The sequence below is a fragment of the Leucoraja erinacea genome, chromosome 40, assembly GCF_028641065.1.
Source record: "Leucoraja erinacea ecotype New England chromosome 40, Leri_hhj_1, whole genome shotgun sequence".
Lineage (NCBI taxonomy): Eukaryota > Metazoa > Chordata > Chondrichthyes > Rajiformes > Rajidae > Leucoraja > Leucoraja erinaceus.
This window is the reverse complement of record NC_073416.1, coordinates 7588098-7605082: the sequence shown is the minus strand read 5'-3', so window position 1 is coordinate 7605082 and position 16985 is coordinate 7588098. Positions and strand designations below refer to the sequence as shown.

The 16985-nt window shown below is 42.5% G+C and overlaps 1 protein-coding gene across 1 annotated transcript; it reads left to right on the top strand.

Annotated features, from left to right (window-relative positions):
* Positions 1 to 371: 371 nt before the first annotated feature.
* inpp1 (inositol polyphosphate-1-phosphatase) lies at positions 372 to 10880 on the top strand. Its single transcript, XM_055664561.1, has 6 exons — positions 372 to 657; positions 6175 to 6405; positions 7134 to 7194; positions 7461 to 7661; positions 8305 to 8476; positions 9564 to 10880. Exons 2-6 carry the CDS (start codon positions 6202 to 6204, stop codon positions 10051 to 10053), a joined length of 1128 nt encoding a protein of 375 aa, XP_055520536.1. The 5' UTR covers positions 372 to 657; positions 6175 to 6201; the 3' UTR covers positions 10054 to 10880.
* Positions 10881 to 16985: the final 6105 nt, after the last annotated feature.

Below are 16985 nucleotides of genomic sequence, written 5' to 3'. Positions count from 1 at the left end.
TCTCCAAGGAAGCATAATCTCCAAAGGCTCCTGCAAATGTATATTTTTAAAATGTAGAAAAATGGGCAGCCAATTTTCACACAGCGGACAAATAACGAATGATATTAAATTGATGTCAGTTATTGAACACAATAAATGATGACCCCAGAAAAGTGAGGAGAGCACTCATATTACTCTTCAATATCACGCCATGGCATGTAAAGTGAGAAATGTAACAAGGTAAACTTTCACATCTCCTTTCCACTGGCAAGTGTGGCGATAGGGTCACAGCGCCGCCCGTCACAACATTCCATTAGTCTCACTCAGCGAACCGCTTTCTCCGCCCAGGCACCGCCCCATCCAGTCGTGCGACGCTCCCTCCTTGCCGCCCCTCCCACAGTGCGGCGCTCCCTCTCCATTTATGTTCAGTGAGCAGTTCTCCACCCCCCTCCATTAAATAAATCGCTCCCTAGCTGGAAATATTTTGACCTTTTCCTGGAATACTAAGTGGCGGTGTCCCTTTAAAGCACTGTGGTCGCCTTTCCGGAGCTGCTGTGTGGGAGGTTGAGAACCCGTCTATATGGGTGGGCGCTGTCGACTTTGCCTCCCTCCGCCCCACTGATCCTTGTTAGAAGCGGCGGGGACCAGAGCTGGTGGAAGGTCGACGGCGAAGTGCAGGTAAGTGATAGCAAATCGGGATCGAGTGGCTCGCCCACCTTGAGATAGCCGCAAAAGCCTTGCGCAAATCTGCTGTTGGCGAGAAAGGTAGGGAGCGGCTCGGTTAAAGAGGGACGCTCTGTCGGCTAGAAGCGCAGGCCGCTGTCGATTATTCCTCCGGATGCAACAACAATAATAGGCAGTTACCGACACCTCTACTTAAAATCGCTCAATTGCCCACATCGACTGATATCTAAATGCACAAAACCACCTATCTCAGCCTTGAATATGCTTAGCGACTTACTGTGTCTCAACGGCCCTCTCGGTGTGAGAAACCCAGAGATTCTTAACACTCATCATCTCTATGTTAAATGATAAATAACGTTATCTGAAGACTACACGCTGCTTCCATAGACAAGCATACACAAAAAACAGGATAACCCTCCAGGCTCAGAGAGCGTCGCAGTTTTGGCGGTGTCATCTTTATGATACGAAGTCTGTTCTCTTTGGTAAAAGTAATAAAATCGTGTCCGACCCGCTGAGTTACTCCAGCACTTCGTGTTTTTTTTTGTAAACCAGCATCCGTAGGAGTTCCTTGTGTCTCCGTGGTATTTTTTTGTTTTGAGAAGAGCGGGATGCAAGTTCCTGTCTCCTGAACAATATTTATCTGCTTCCACAACCGCGAAATAGCCTGATGTTACTAAAAAAAAACACATTCTACACAATTAAAAGAGATAAACTGGCCGCATTCACATTACTGTTTGTGGAAACACTTTCGCAAAGTGGTGACCACACTTGATGTTATGAAAGGATTTGTAAAGTGGTCGGTCACTAAATGCATTGCTTTTCTTTAAATGTTCAAATACATCACATTGGCCATCAGATTATTTTCTTGCTCCCACATGTAATTCTACCCTCGGTAATTAATCTGGTAAAACTACGTTACATGTAAGTATATCCTCATCCACGATCATGAGCCCTTTATTCTGGTTCGGAATTCCTGATCAAATTGGATCTCTCCTTGGGCCCTATTAACTGGTCTTGATTTACTCGTAGTTGATCGTCAATTCAGCTTTTCTGTACTCTAACCCATGAACTTGCAGCATTTGCTCACTGAAGATCAACACTAATATCATCACAAAATCTATCGGCAAGGATGGGGCTGTTGTGGTTTGTAAAACTGCCTTCTAGCTTGCATAAGCTGAACGGCAACTGTTGAATACCTCTTCATGGTCATGCCTCTCTTTGGGCAACTAGCCCACCACTGAACAGCAACTCATTGTCTTCCAGCCAATCACTGACCTCATTCCCCCCCCCCAAAAACATCTTCTAGCCTTGTGGTGCCCCAATCTCTCTCGACCTGTTTCTATATCCTGCCTTAGATCCAAGGAAGATTGTCTTGGCAGAGGCACGTGACACTGCTGGGATCTTGAGTGAAACACAAAATGGATGGCTACTTCAGATGTTTTCAAGAGTTAGATATAGTTCTTGGGTGTAATGGAATCAAGGGGTATGGGAGAAAGCAGGAACGGGGTACTGATTTTGGATGATCAGCCATGATCATATTGAATGGCGGTGCAGGCTCGAAGGGCCGAATGGCCTACTCCTGCACCTATTGTCTATGTTTATGGTGGTTGCCTCCAAACAACGGAAACCCAATGTTCCCAGTCACCTGCCACTTTAAATGTTCATCACACTCCCATTGTGAGCAGTGTCCTCAGACATCAACGTTGCTCCAACGATGTCCACTTGAGCAACATCACCTTGCATTTAATCTGAGCACGCTGCACCCCTTGCGACTTAATACCGAGTTAAAACTAATTACAGGTAGTCTACCTTTTCTTATTCAACAGATGTGGCAATATCTCTTTCAATTTGTTCCTTTTTTAATGCTAATCTGTCTCCAACTATCAGTTTTTAATTAATTGTCCCCTTCACAGCTTTGTTCTGCACTCTTATCACACCCATTTCTTCTGTTCACCATCTTTCTATCTCTCTGCAATTCAAAACACATTTTTCTCACCGTTCCAGTTCTTTTGAAGAGTTCTAGACCTGAAATATTGACTGTTTCCCCCTCCATGGATCTTGCTTGACCTGCGGATTGCTTCTAGCATTTTCTGTATTTGTTGAGCATATCCTTCCTTGGATACAACACTCAAAACTATTATTCCTCGCCAAGCCTTGTGCAACTGGAGCCAGGCTTGTAAACCTTTGCTACAAAAGGCTGGTACACATCTTTAAACTGAAGTTGTCTCAATAAGCTATATGTCCCATGTCTTCGCCTAGATCCTAGCATCTCCTCTAATGGTTATGAATCAGAGATGGATGGGGGTGATGTCAGCGATTAAGAAAAGGGGATTTTGACAATGTACCCAGGACTACTGCCCAGACCATTGGTCTGACATATTACTTAGATCAATAAGTAAGAAGCAGGGTTGGAGTTACTGGTATAAAATGTTGTAAGTTCATTGGTCAGGACAGGTATATTCCTCACCTGAACCTCTAGATACGTAGCTAATGAAAAGGGAATTAACAGTTAATGATAAATGTACTTTAATAGGGGCAATTTCACGGTTATAAAGGGAATTGTGGTTATTTTGGGAAGAGAAAATGGCGACAATGGCCCAACTATGAAAAAGACAAACCTGAGATGAGGGTGCAGTTCCTACATATTCCCACAGGTAAAATGCAGCTAACGGTGTAGCTCCTTGGATGAGAATTAATATGAGGCAACTGACAGTTCGCATGTTAATACTGAAATAAACACCAAAACAAATATTGAAAATAAAGAGGGGAGGCAAAAAGTCTCAGATGAACTGAAGAAAGATTGGCATAGAATGAAGGAATTTTACTGAGAGCTTTAAGGAAAGGGTAATTTGAAATGCTAAAGGAAAACCAGTTTGCACATAGCTAGCTCCCATGAACATAAGTGTGTTAATGACTTGATAAATCATTTTGATGATGTTGGCTAAGAGCTATAAGTTGGTCTGGATGTGGGGCTAACTCGCTTACTCTTAAATATTGCCATGAGATCTTCAACATCCATAATTGAGATGACTTGTCTTTACATATCAGCTTCAGCACTGCACTAGAACTCAACTCCAGCATTTACAACAAAATGCCGGAGTAACTCAGTGGGACAGGCAGCATCTCTGGGGAACATGGATAGGTGACATTTCGGGTCGGCACCCTTCTTCAGTCCGAAGAAGACTTCCAATTGGAAATGATACCTATCCATGTTCTCCAGAGGTGCTGCCTGACCTGCTGAGTTACTGTAGCAGTTTGTCTTTTTTTTTGTAAACCAGCATCTGCAGTTCATTGTGTCTTTGGAGTGGAACCTGAAGCCTGACCCTTCTCACTTAAAAGTAAGTGTTGGGAAGGTATTCAGATTTGAAATGCACTGCCAGAAAGTGTGAAAAATCAGAATGCATTATCGTTTTAAAAACAGATGTGCATGAAAGTTTTAAAATGGAAATGTTCAAAAGTTAGAGGAAAAGATCAGGGTAGTGGGATGAAATGGACTGCTGTTTCAGAATGGTAGCACAATTAGAATAGTCAAAAGCCTCAAGCACTTTAAAAAATCTGTTTTATAGACAGGAAACACAGGTTTGGGATGGCCAAGCCTAAAGGCATAAACCTGAATGCATCAAGCAATGTAAGGCACATACTGATTAAAGGATAGGTGCATTCCATTCTAATTATAAGGTTGCATGTACAAACACTAGCTGGCCACAGTGTAGAGATTCAGTAAATCCCGTTTACCTTTTGAATGTGGGTGTTGCTGATATTCTGGCATTTATCGCCCACCTCAAATTGCCTCGACCGAATGGCTTGTTAAACCACTTCAGAGTACTGTTCGGAATTAATTACATTAGTGCACAACAGATTCACAAAAGTCCACCCTTCTGAGCTATGAATCCAGTAACATAACCACTATGTACTGTTTATTGGAACAATTATTATCAGTGTACCAAATCTACAATCATGAGCTTTAAACATAAAACAATTTGCCCATTGAGACAAAAATTATTTTGAGGTTGTCGAAGGTTAAAATTTCGTAAATGAGTATGCCATTAAATCCAACAAATCATTTGCAATGGCTTCCCTTTAAATCAACATTTATATTGCAGATTATTTGGTGAAAACATGGCATTAGCAAGATTTTCCTTGCACCAAATTGCCTTTTGTACAGCAAATAAAGTCAATTTACTCAGAGTAACTTGTTTAAAAGAGCAGAGGAAACAAACTGCTGCAATTACGCCAGAAAGATGCAGTGAGTGGAGCACAGTTGCATGTCAATTATGTGTGTAAAATAACGAGAGTCAAGTACATCTGGGGTCACCAAGCTTGATTGAGAGGAATTACTGAATCTCTGCACTTAATACTTCAGCCTGTTTGGGAATCATGTACTGGGATAGTGTTTTGGTTGTAATATTTTTATGTTGAGATTTTCCTGTGTACCTTTACCTGTTGTAATGTTGTTTCAGAGAACCACACTATGCAGTTGGAGTAAATGTTATTGTGAAACTTTTCCTGTTGCATTCCAACATAACATGTCTGATATTTTTATTTCCATGCCGGCCCACAAAGGTCCTTTACAAGCAGCTGTTTGTGTTGGCTGCATTGCCCTTTTGTAGTATTTTGGTGAACCAGATTTAATAAATTCTCCACTACAAAGTACATTTGTTGACCTTTTAGTTTGGGTCTGATCAAATCAGAAGAGAGACGGTTTTGTATTCAGGAAGTTGCCTGGGTGGGATACTGGCAGACACTAAAAGTTTGGGTCTCATGAATTGCCACTTATTTGTATTTTTAGTATCAATTTAAATTTCCATGATGGATGGAATGGCCTCCTTTGCTTTGGTTCTCTGAAATGTGGCAAAGTAAATGGGACTTCTAGAGCTAACCGTGTTTCCTAAATGTAATTTTTACCTGAAATGTCTAATGAGCTAATTTTGGAACTATTGAGAAACACATAGCTGATTAGGAAAAGTACAGAGAACAAAATTCCACCTAGAAAATGGACAGGGATGTTTAATGTTGCAATGCATTGCAGATTAAATCTAGGTGACAAGACTATAATTAATTCAAAGAATTCCTCCTTTAATTGCAATGCTGCAGAAGTGTTCATTGTGGATCACCATTGTTTCCATTGGCTCCCATGTACTGCATTTGCGACACATCAGGTGTCCCGCCATGTCGATCTTAATTAAATAATGTACTCATTTTTTCTAAATTATAAAGCTGCACACAATCCATCAGAGGAGCTTGCACAGCGAGTCAAAAATCCATTTTTATTGACTATTGGGTTTCTCATGGGGAAACCAGAATCAGATAAAATGTGCTTACTTAGAATCCCATTTGGCTAAGGCTTTCATACTTAGAACTGGGTGTCCACTGAGAGTAATTAATTTCCTATAGTATAGAAAGCCTTGGTAGGCAAGATTAGAGCATGTTGCTCCTTTAATACATTGGAGACCTTCCATAATAAGCAGCCAACATCACATGCTTCAATAATTGTTTTGTTTTCCTCTATAGCAGTGCTTAAAATATTACATCTCAGCAATGGCTGGTCTCCTAACTGCGTTGCTCTGTGCTTCTGAGAAATCTGCAAATATAGCGAGGGCTTGCAAACGAGAAGAAGAGCTCTTCCAGCTTCTGATCGAAGAGAAGAAAGGGCCGGAGAAAAACAAGAAGTTTGTGCAAGACTTCAAGACCCTGGCAGATGTCATCATTCAAGAAGTGATTAAGCATGACCTTGAGAAAAAGGTACTGAGAATGCTCGAAAGGTAGGCTGAGTGAAACACCACACTTGAACCATACCTGGGTTCATGCAAGAAATCCCTTTTCTGTAATCAGTGATAATCTTATTATTCATAAGTCACATAAGCACACGGTGCAAGGCACACTTAAATTCTGTGCTTATTTGATGTTTGATTTGGTGTAGAGTTAAAAATGGAAACGTTATTGTTCTCCACAATGGAGGGTCAGGGACTGAGGTGCATCCTGAGTGTGCGATAGAAGCACATTATATCTGCCTTGTGGCTGATTCATTAGAATCCTAGGCCGATAGTTAATGAATGGTTCTTTCCCACTTTTAAGGGCCAGAAAATATATGAGATGTTTTGTTTGAAGTAGGGTCCTGACCCAAAACGTCACCTATCCATGTTCTGCTGGGATGCTGCCTGACCTGCTGTTACTCCAGCATTTTGTGTCTTTCCTCGGTAAACCAGCATCTGCTGTTCCTTGTTTCTATACTCTGAAATGTTGATGAGTTCAAGTGAGACATTAATTTTAATCTGAAGGAAGGGAAAGAACGAGAGAACATCTGCCCTCAATTGTTGCTCTACTTCACTGGGATCCTGGCTTGGAGAGAATTTGGGTTGGTGTCTTGGACAGACTCATGAAGAGGTTTCTTTTAAAATCTGCCGGCTACTGTTTAAATTAACTCTGTAATTTCTTTAGATACTTTAGTTGTTATCTTTTTCTCCCATTAGTTTCCGGAGCTTGCATCTCACATCGCTGGAGAGGAATCCAATCATTTTGAAAATGGTTTGGGTATGTGACAAGACACTTCTTAAGTTATCTCATGGCATGTACAGTGCAGTCAGGTTTTCAGATGTGAGGGAGTTGAAGTAACAAACAGTTAATGCTGAACCAGCTTTGGGTGAATTACTTCATTGGCTGCCATTAACTGGTCTCCTTCCCACGGATGGGCTCAGTATCTCGTTTATCTCCTGAAATAAGGAGACCAAAGTTGCACATAGTACTCTTTTTGACGACCCTGATGAATTACAATCCTGTGCTCTTTATTTTCATTACAGGTGAAACAATCATTGTGAAAGTCTGCAAAACAGAGCAAGCAACTGCAGAATTAATAAGTAAAGTGCTAGATGGGAATCTGAAAGCTGCTGGCCTTCTGTCCAAGTGCATCCACGAAGATATCCGCATTGATGGTCCAGCCTCAGAAGAACTAAATATAGACATTCCTATGGACACCATAGGAATATGGGTTGATCCTATTGGTAAGTAAAACCTTTAACCATCTTACAAAAATAAATTCTCCCCAACATATGTGTGGATTAAAGTTTTCTGAAGGTGGTATTCTTTTGACTTTGCTGATAAAGGCAAAGCTAAATCAAGAAGTTGGTTGTCTTGGAGGCATCCACACAAGCAGATAGAGATGTTCCCTTCTCCCATCACCCCAAACCCTTTTGCTTCTACCTCCAGCAGTTGACTAATGATGATTGGAAAAATAATTGCTTTGGGAAGTGATAAAAGTAAAATTCCTTGTGGGTGTTGTGAGAATTCCCAACATGAATATGTAACTCCAGACTCGGGGCAGTCTAACCCATAGCAGCCCTCTGAAATGGCCCAGCAAACTCTTCAGTTCGACCAAATACCACTTAACAGCTGTGGGGTTGTTTGAGAAGGCAACTCACCCAGCACATCCCCAAGATGCAGTTAGGAATGGGTGATAAATGCTGGTCCTGTCAGCGACACCTGGATTCTCAGAGAGAAATGAAAGAAAAAGCAAGAAGTACAAATGCCGTGGATTTACCGGGTCTGCACATTTTCAATGAACTGAATTAAGTTGAACTGAATATTTTTGTCATTGAAAAAATCTTTGTGTATATTTTTTAAATCTTCTATGTTTCTGTTTTACAGATTCAACCAATCAATACATAAAAGGACAACTTGAGGAGAAGTACAAATCTGGCATTCACTCAAGTGGTCTGAAATCTGCTACTGTACTCATTGGAGTTTTTGATAGAAACTCAGGGCAGCCAATAATGGGAGTCATTAATGTACCTTTTAATGATGTGGACCCCATCTTAAGGTGGAGTGATTTTCAGTATTTGTAATGAAAGGGTGTCGGTTATCTGCCTAGTCAATCGAATGGTATTGAGTAGTCAGAGTCCAATCTATATACTGCATCCTGAGCAAATAACGATCAAAACCAGCACCATTTGAAGACAATTGTTCTTTTCTTTGAGGCTATGCAGAAAACTCTACCCATTTTCTAAAATTCTATAAGATACAAAAGAATAGTTGGCCAAAGGTTCTGCAACAGCACCTCCCAAACCTGTGACCTCTGCCACCTAGAAATATAATAGTAACAGAACATAGGAACACCACCACCTGCAGGTTGCCCTTCAAATTGCAGACAACCACGACTTGGAAATAGTTTTAATTTAGTTTATTGTCACGTGTACCGAGGTACAGTGAAAAGCTTTTGTTGCGTGCAATCCGGTCAGCAGAAAGACAATACAAGATTAAAATAGGGTCATTTACAGTGAAGGAATAGAGATTTAAGATTGTGGAGCAATTGTAATGTGAGTTTGTAAATCTTCTTATGTGGCCTGGGTTGGGCACTATCGAGACAAATGGAGACCAGCAACTGCAGATGCTGGTTTACAAAAGACGACAAAGTGCTGAGGTAATTCAGCGGGTAATGCAGAATCCCTGGAGAACATAGGTGATGTTTAGGGTTGGAATCCTTTTTCAGACTGAAATGTCACCTATCCATTTTCTCCAGATGCTGCCTGACCTGCTGAGTTATTGCAACACTGTGTCAACTTGGAAATATATCACTATTCCTTCGTCATTGCTGGGTCTAAATCCTAGAACTCCCTACCAAATAGCATTATTGGGGTGACATAGCACAGTTCAAAGAGGTGGCTCACTACCACCTTCACATAGGCCTTTTGAGATGGATGATGAATGCTGCATTCTACATAATTTTCCATATTGTAGAAAATCAGTGGTCTGTTTAGGTCAGTCTCTAGATCACAATTTGCAGATAACCAACACCACTTCACAGCTTTTTGATGGAACTAATGTCTGCATTCTAACAAGTAATTCTTATTAGGTTTGTCAAGGTGTAAAATTATTCCCCTCATGTATTTTTTTTTTTCTTTTTGCAGATGGAAGGGGAAATATTACTGGGGTATTTCCTACAATGGAACCAATATCCATTCCATACCAAAGCAGCTTCCTGCACATCACAAACTTCTTTCAATAGTCATGAGCTCAAGTGAGAAGGAAGACATCACAAAAGCACTAGCTCATCTCTGTGGTGACAAACTGTACTATGCTTCAGGGGCAGGATACAAAATCTTGTGTACAATCCTTGGCTTGGCAGATGCTTATGTTGTCACAGCAGATACTACCTTTAAATGGGATACCTGTGCCCCACATGCCATCTTGAAATCCATAGGAGGGGGCATTGTAAATCTTGCCAAAACCCTGGCTGAGGTGAAGAGCAGAGGCCCTGGGGTAAATCCAGAACTTCAATACAAGATGCCCGATGAAGAGTCAAAAGAAACCGAGAAATGGGCCAACACAGGAGGCCTTGTGGCTTACAGGTCTCAACAACACCTGGAGACCATTATTAATGCACTTTCAGTAGAGTAGAGTTTTATTTCACACTACAATTAAGAGGCAATGAGTCACCAAAAATAATCTAATTGTCCTATTCCTAGCCAATCATTTTTTATAAATATTAAATGGGCTTAATAGACATTGTTTTAGAACACTCAAACAATATACCAGAATAAAGATCTACCTTGTTCTATAAAATAAACAAATTGGAGAAGGGAAAGAGGCAGTGACTATATCACAGGTGTCTTGTTATTTTAAATCTATATTTTGTTTTACAAAGCAGCTGCAAACCAAAGAATCGTTCTGAAGCAGGTTGAAGTTCTCCGCTACAGGTTTTACCCTGTCTACCAACTCAAAAATACTCCTATTGGTCTCTTGCATATTAGTCTTAGGCAGAATCTTAATGGTTTGTCCATGTACTGAAAATGCAACAGTTGTGGGAAAGCTCCATTCATTTAAAAGTGAGATAATTTCTCTTCTGTGGATGCCATTGATGTTTGAAAAAAACCCATGAGCCCACTGGTGCTTTGCCCAAGTCTCCATGCTTCATGTGAATAAGACTAAGACGGTCTCCATTTGTTTGATGATGATGGTACAGTAGAGCCTAATATCTACCCAGAAACAGTATCTGACAAACACTAAACAGAGCACAAATTTGTGCTAGAGTTGTCTCAACTATGGGCAGTGCATCCTATTGGCATGTCTCTGCTTTATTTGACAAGATTAATTCTCTACAAGGCAACCCATTCCTTCAAGTCAGTGCCTAGTGGTGGTTGAACTTAAAACACACAGTAACCAAGGCAAATTGCTGCATTTGCCCAGGTAATAACAAAAATAAATCGTAATTGTTTGAAATTAAACTGCCTTTTGTAATCTGTTTTACATAAAGTAACATAACATTATCTGAAGGGTCTCGACCCCAAACGTTGCCTATTTCCTTTGCTCCATAGATGCTGCCTCACCCGCTGAGTTTCTCCAGCATTTTTGTCTACCTTCGATTTTCCAGCATCTGCAGTTCCTTCTTAAACATAACATTGAACTCAACATTTTTCACAAAATTTACAGATTAAGAGAAAAGCCAATAATTGCTGCTTTAATTGTTGGTGCCTTATTTTATCTACAGAATGCCTTTTAATGTCTGGTCTAAATTAAGAAACCTAGACAAAGGCTCAAAGCCCAAAGGTCAGGGCACAAAGCAAACTGGGCAATACACCAGGCTTTGGGTTTTGCAAAGTTCAAGATCATGGGATTGATGGAAACTAGATTAAGTTCCATTGTGTTAAAGGCTCTGGAATGAAAAGCTAGGAACAAAAGTTTGTATTTTCAATTCTGAGGATATGGGAACAGTGTCTTCACTCATCTCCTTGGAGGAACAAGAGAGTAAGTAAGGGGACAATGCAAAGATAATTTTGCCACACCCTGCTCCCCCTTCATTGTCCAGTATTCCAAGCTGAAACTTAACACTCTTGGGCTCTGCTTCCAGAATCAAAAATTGTAATTAGTTCAGATAGTGTGTTACCTCAGTGCAAGTTGACATTCAGCGCATGTTATATATTGGGTCACTTTTAGACATTGTTCATCATGTTAGTATAGAATAAAATTGTGTGGAAGCAAATTAAGTCATGTTTTACACGTGGAATGTAAAAAAAGGAAAAAAGTTTGAGGCTTTCGTTGTAATTTGATCCCAAAAGGGCATAAACTTTGATTTCAAGTACTGCATTTTATTCTTTTAATGAGACAGATAACATCAAAAAATACATATTTTTTATTTTGATCTTCCTTATTCTGAGTCTAATGTTGAAATCTGCTCTAATGTTGAAACCAGAACTCCCTGTACCATGACCTCTTGCATTACCTGAAGTAAGATGGGCAATTATGGGCAATGTAAATTATGGAGATTGCCCTATGAAGAGTGAGAAGTAATCTAATTGGGACTCGAGATTCTGAGAGGTATTGCTAAGTGTCTCTTGGCAGTTGATTATAAAACTAACAGGCTCAGGATAAGGGGGTTGGCCATATGGGACAGAATAAGGAGACATTTCTCCACTCTGAGGATTGTGAATCTTTGGAATACCCCACTCCAGAGTATCAGAGGCTCAGTCCTCAGCATATTCAAGGCTTTGATCATTAGCTTGGTGGAAACTGGGAGAATTGGGAAAAGTGGGGCCTTTCTCACTCTCATGGAATAATAGTGACCCTGCTTCCCTTGCTATTTGCGAGCACAATCTAAACATGGGAATGTCTTTGTCAAAAGTGAACTAAAATTTGGGCTGTATGTGCCACAGTATAAACCCCCTGACAAAACAAAAGGAAGTATGAAGGAACTGGAGGAGGCCATCAATTCAGAGCATAGTGAACACAACACTAACATGAAAATTCAGCAGTGAAATTAGTTGGGGGAGAAAGATTTATTATAAGAATGGTCTCCTAAACTTGTCCTGTTCAAAATACATTCCGAATGACATATACAGAAGTCACAGACTTACTGACCGTATCAATTTACATGGACAAATGACAAAATGAAAAGGAAGACCTAAGGAATAGATCGGGTAGATGCACAGAGTCTTATGCCCAGAGTAGCGGAATAGAGGACCAGAGGACATAAGTTCAAGGCGAAGGGGAAAAGATTTAATAGGAATCCGAGGGGTAACTCTTTCACACAAAGGGTGATGGGTGTATGGAACAAGCTGCTAGAGGAGGTAGTTGAGGCTGGGACTATCCCATTGTTTAAGAAACAGTTAGACAGGTTTGGAGGGATATGTACCAAGCGCAGGCAAGTGAGACTAGTGTAGCTGGGACATTGTTGGCCGGTGTGGGCGAGTTGGGCCAAAGGGCCTGTTTCCACACTGTATCACTATGACTCTGACATGATAAAGAAATAAATGACAATGGAACGGAGAAGAAATGGTGCAAAAGAAATTCAGACAGTCAACATCATAATCTCACCAGGTAAAATCTGCTTCAGACACGTCATTGGGGCGTACTCAGTAAGCCATCGTGGGAAGCAGCAGAAGAGGGCCTCTCTGAAGACATGAACATCCTGTCTTCATACCCGAGGAACTGGCGCCTTAAAGTCAGCATGGGTAAGACAACATCTTCAATATTCCACCTCAACAACAGGGAAGCGACCCGCGAGATGAACGTCATGGTGGATAACGGCAGGTTACGGTCCCAGCCCGTCCCCCCGTATTTCGGTGTGAAGCTCGACAGAATGTTGTCATTCAAACAACACCTGGAAGGTGCCAAGGCAAAGCGCCCGTGCCGCACTGATAAGCAGCCTAGCCGACACCACATGGGGAGCCATGATGAAGACACTGCGCATGTCCACAGTGGCCCTGGTGTTCTCAGCCACCGAGTACTGCGCTCTGAGTCTGGTGCCGTAGCCCTCACGCCAAGAAGCTGGATGCTGCCCTCAACAGCGCCCTGCAGACTGTCTCCGGATGCCTACGAGCCACCCCCGTAAACCAACTGCCCATCCTCGCTGGCATTGCCCCAGCCAACATCAGACTAGAAGCAGCCACGTTGGCCCTCTCTCGATAGGCACAGACCAGTGAATCCAACCTCCTCCATCAGATGGTCACAGAGACACCACGACATGTGCGTCTCAAGTCACGGTGCCCCTTTGCCACACAAGCCTAAGAGCTGCTCTGCACAACACTGGCTGACGCTTCCAGGGCTGCCTGGGTCAAGACGAGATGGAGAGACCAGTGAAAGTCAGCTGAACCATCTAGGCTACACCATTACATCGATGACCCCATGGACGTCCCTTGGCCAGGACCTACCCCGAAAGCAGTGGACAACCCTCAACCGCTCGAGGACAGGCGTCGGACGCTATGGAGTAGCGATGAAGAGGTGGGGCCTCGTGGACATGGCCTCCTGCGAGTGTGGGGACCCAACACAGACAGTGAGCACATAGTCACCAGTTGCCCCAAACACCGGTTGGCCACCGGATGGTGAATGAGATCGGATTGACCTGGACGATGACACGTTGGCCTGGCTGGCTTCAACTGAGCTGCAGGTCTAAAAGACATACTACAGAAGAAGAAGATTGGGGCCAATAGAAAATAGAAATTTGCTATTCAGTGTTGCTTTATGCTTCAGGGACTGGATAAGGACAAAGAAAAAAGAAAACCTGTCTCTTGCAAGATAGCCAATTCACATCCCAGAATGAGGAGTGATAAAGCAGTGAGGGGCAAAAGATATTAGCCATGCTTGACAACACAAATAGTACATCAAACACGTGGCTACACAGTTGAATGAGCTGACAGCAAGAGAACAATAAATGCAAGGAAAGGACAAAGCAATAGTCTACCTAGTATGTGTAGGAAGGAACTGCAGGCGCTGTTAAATTGAAGATAGACACAAAATGCTGGAGTAACTCACCGGGACAGGCAGCATCTCTGGAGAGAAGGAATGGGTGACGGTTCAGTCTGAAGAAGGGCCTTGACCTGAAACGTTACCCATTCCTTCTCTCCAGAGATGGTGCCTGTCCCGCTGAGTTACTCCAGCACTTTGAGTCCACCTAGTATGATGCCTAAAATGGTGACTGGGAAGTGGAATGCCTCACAGTCCAAACTGAATAAACAGAACAATGTTTGCAGAATGTGAAAAAACAGTATGGCATGTTTTGTACAATAAATGGAGTGAATCATGCATTTTATTACCCATACTCTCTGCCACGCTATGTTATGAACTGTGGCAGCCTTGGTATTTTCCATGTGTATGAACAAACATTAAGACATGTATAATGGAATTCAAGCAGCACTTCCAAGTTATATAGCCAATGCTACATCAAAGGAGATCAATGTATGCTTTGGTGCTAAACATTCTTCTCAATCCTCAGCTGCCGAACTCTTTGAAGCCCCATAATTGTACATTATTCTTCAATAATGAAAGTTTAACGTGGTTGCTGGGACCACGATATGAGAGCTGAGAACATAAAAAGTACTTCTCAAAGAAAGAGCTGAGAACTCAGAGATCAGATATTGTAGCAATGATAGCAAGCACAAAGTCTAATTAAGTCAGGAAAGCATATTGTCTAATGTGGGTTAATTGGCTATGTTTCACATTGTAACCCTTTGTCGAACATTAATCATTTATAAAATATCGGTAAAGGAAATAGAGCATAATAGAATTGGAGTACATCCCTTTCAATTTCAATAGTATTTGGATTGTACTTCTGCAAGATACATGCTAACCCGAGGATCAGGATTCTGGGAAACATCAGGTAAACTTCAGGAGAGTTCTGGATTTAAATCTGCGCAACCAGATTAGTTAGGCAAGTTTGACTCTCAATGAGTTTGCGCTGAAAGAAAAGCACTTTGCTGAAAGTCAAAACTGGGTCCACATACTAGAGTTGTCGTGGGAGTAACATCTCCCACAGCAGCATTTGGTTCATGATGGGTCCCATGTACAACATTCAAAACAAATTCAATAATTCATTTAGAAACTCACATGCCAAGCTTGCGTTCACAGCAAACAGATTATTATCCTTTTAAAAATGTATTTATAGGATCTGGGCATCCCTAGCTAGGCCAGCATTTATTGCCCTTAAGGTGGTAGTGGTGAGCTGAATTCAACCACTACAGTTGTTCTGAAGGTGCTGTTAGGGAGGGAATTCCATATTTAGATCCATTAACAGTGGCGCAGTGGTAGAGTTGCTGCCTTACAGGGCCAGACACCTGGGTTCGATCCTGACTCCGCGTGCTGTCTGAACGTTCTCCCTGTGACAGCGTGGGTTTTCTCTGGGTGCTCCAGTTTCGTCCAACACTCCAAAGACGTAAAGGTTTGTAGGTTCATTGGCTTTGGTAACAAAACACTAAATTGTTCCTAGTGTGTAGGATAAAGCTAGTATACGGGGTGATCGCTGGTTGGCATGGACTCAGTGGGCCGAAGTGCCTGCTTCCATGCTGCAAATCATGTATACGTTTTGTAAATCATGTATATATTCTTTCAGTGGTCTTTTTTATTTTCTAGAGGTGGTCTGCTCACCCCCCCGCCCCAAATAACCATCCTTAGTTTCAGGCTGAGCTAAATCTTTTTCAAACAGTGAACTGGCATAACCAAATCAACGAGGTGGAAACTTAGTGTATTGTATGCAAGTGGGCTTGGCTCAAACCGCAATACAGGTGCACAACCTTTTATCCGGAGTTCCGGAAACCGAAAAACTCCGAAAACCGGCCATATTTTCCAGGATGTCGTCTGCACACCAAAGCTCGCGTTTGGCGCCAAACTTGACCCCAAACGACCCACGGTCAACCCAGGTCTGTAGTACTGTAGCGGCTGCCTCCTCCCCGGAGACCGGGGAGACACTTAAACATCTGTAAATCATTGCTTAAATGTTAGTCAGTTAGTTTGGAGGGCTTTTATGTGAAGTGGGGGTGAAGGGGTAAACTTTAATTCTTAGTCCCCTACCTGGTCGGAGAGGCGGGGAGCAGTCAATGCCTTACCGGGTCGCCGTGCAGTAAGCTCTGCAGCGCTGGGGCTGCAGGCGTCCAGCCGCGGGCGGCGCCGGTTGTAGCTCCGACCCCGGCAACTCTACCCCTGGCTGCGAGGCGCTCCAAATCCACCGCTGCCCGTGGCCGGACGCCCGCAGCCCCAGCTCCGCGATGTTGGGAGTCGCCGACCAGGTAGGGGACTAAGAATCAAAGTTTCCCCCTTTACCCCCCCCCCCCACCACCACCACCACCACATAAAATCCCTCCAAACTAACTGACTAACATTTATGCAATGATTTACAATGATTCCCGTCTCCAGGGAGGAGGCAGCCGCTCCAGACTTTTCAAGCCGCCCGCGCTACCTACCTAATCTACGCTAAAAATCTTCCATTTGGAAATCCGAAAATGTCCGAAATCCGACAAGTGGCTGGTCCCAAGGCTTTCGGATAAAAGGTTGTACACCTGTAGTTGCTTTCCTCTTAGTGTAGCACTGACAAGGGATTTGGGGTAAAAAAAAGAGACCATGAA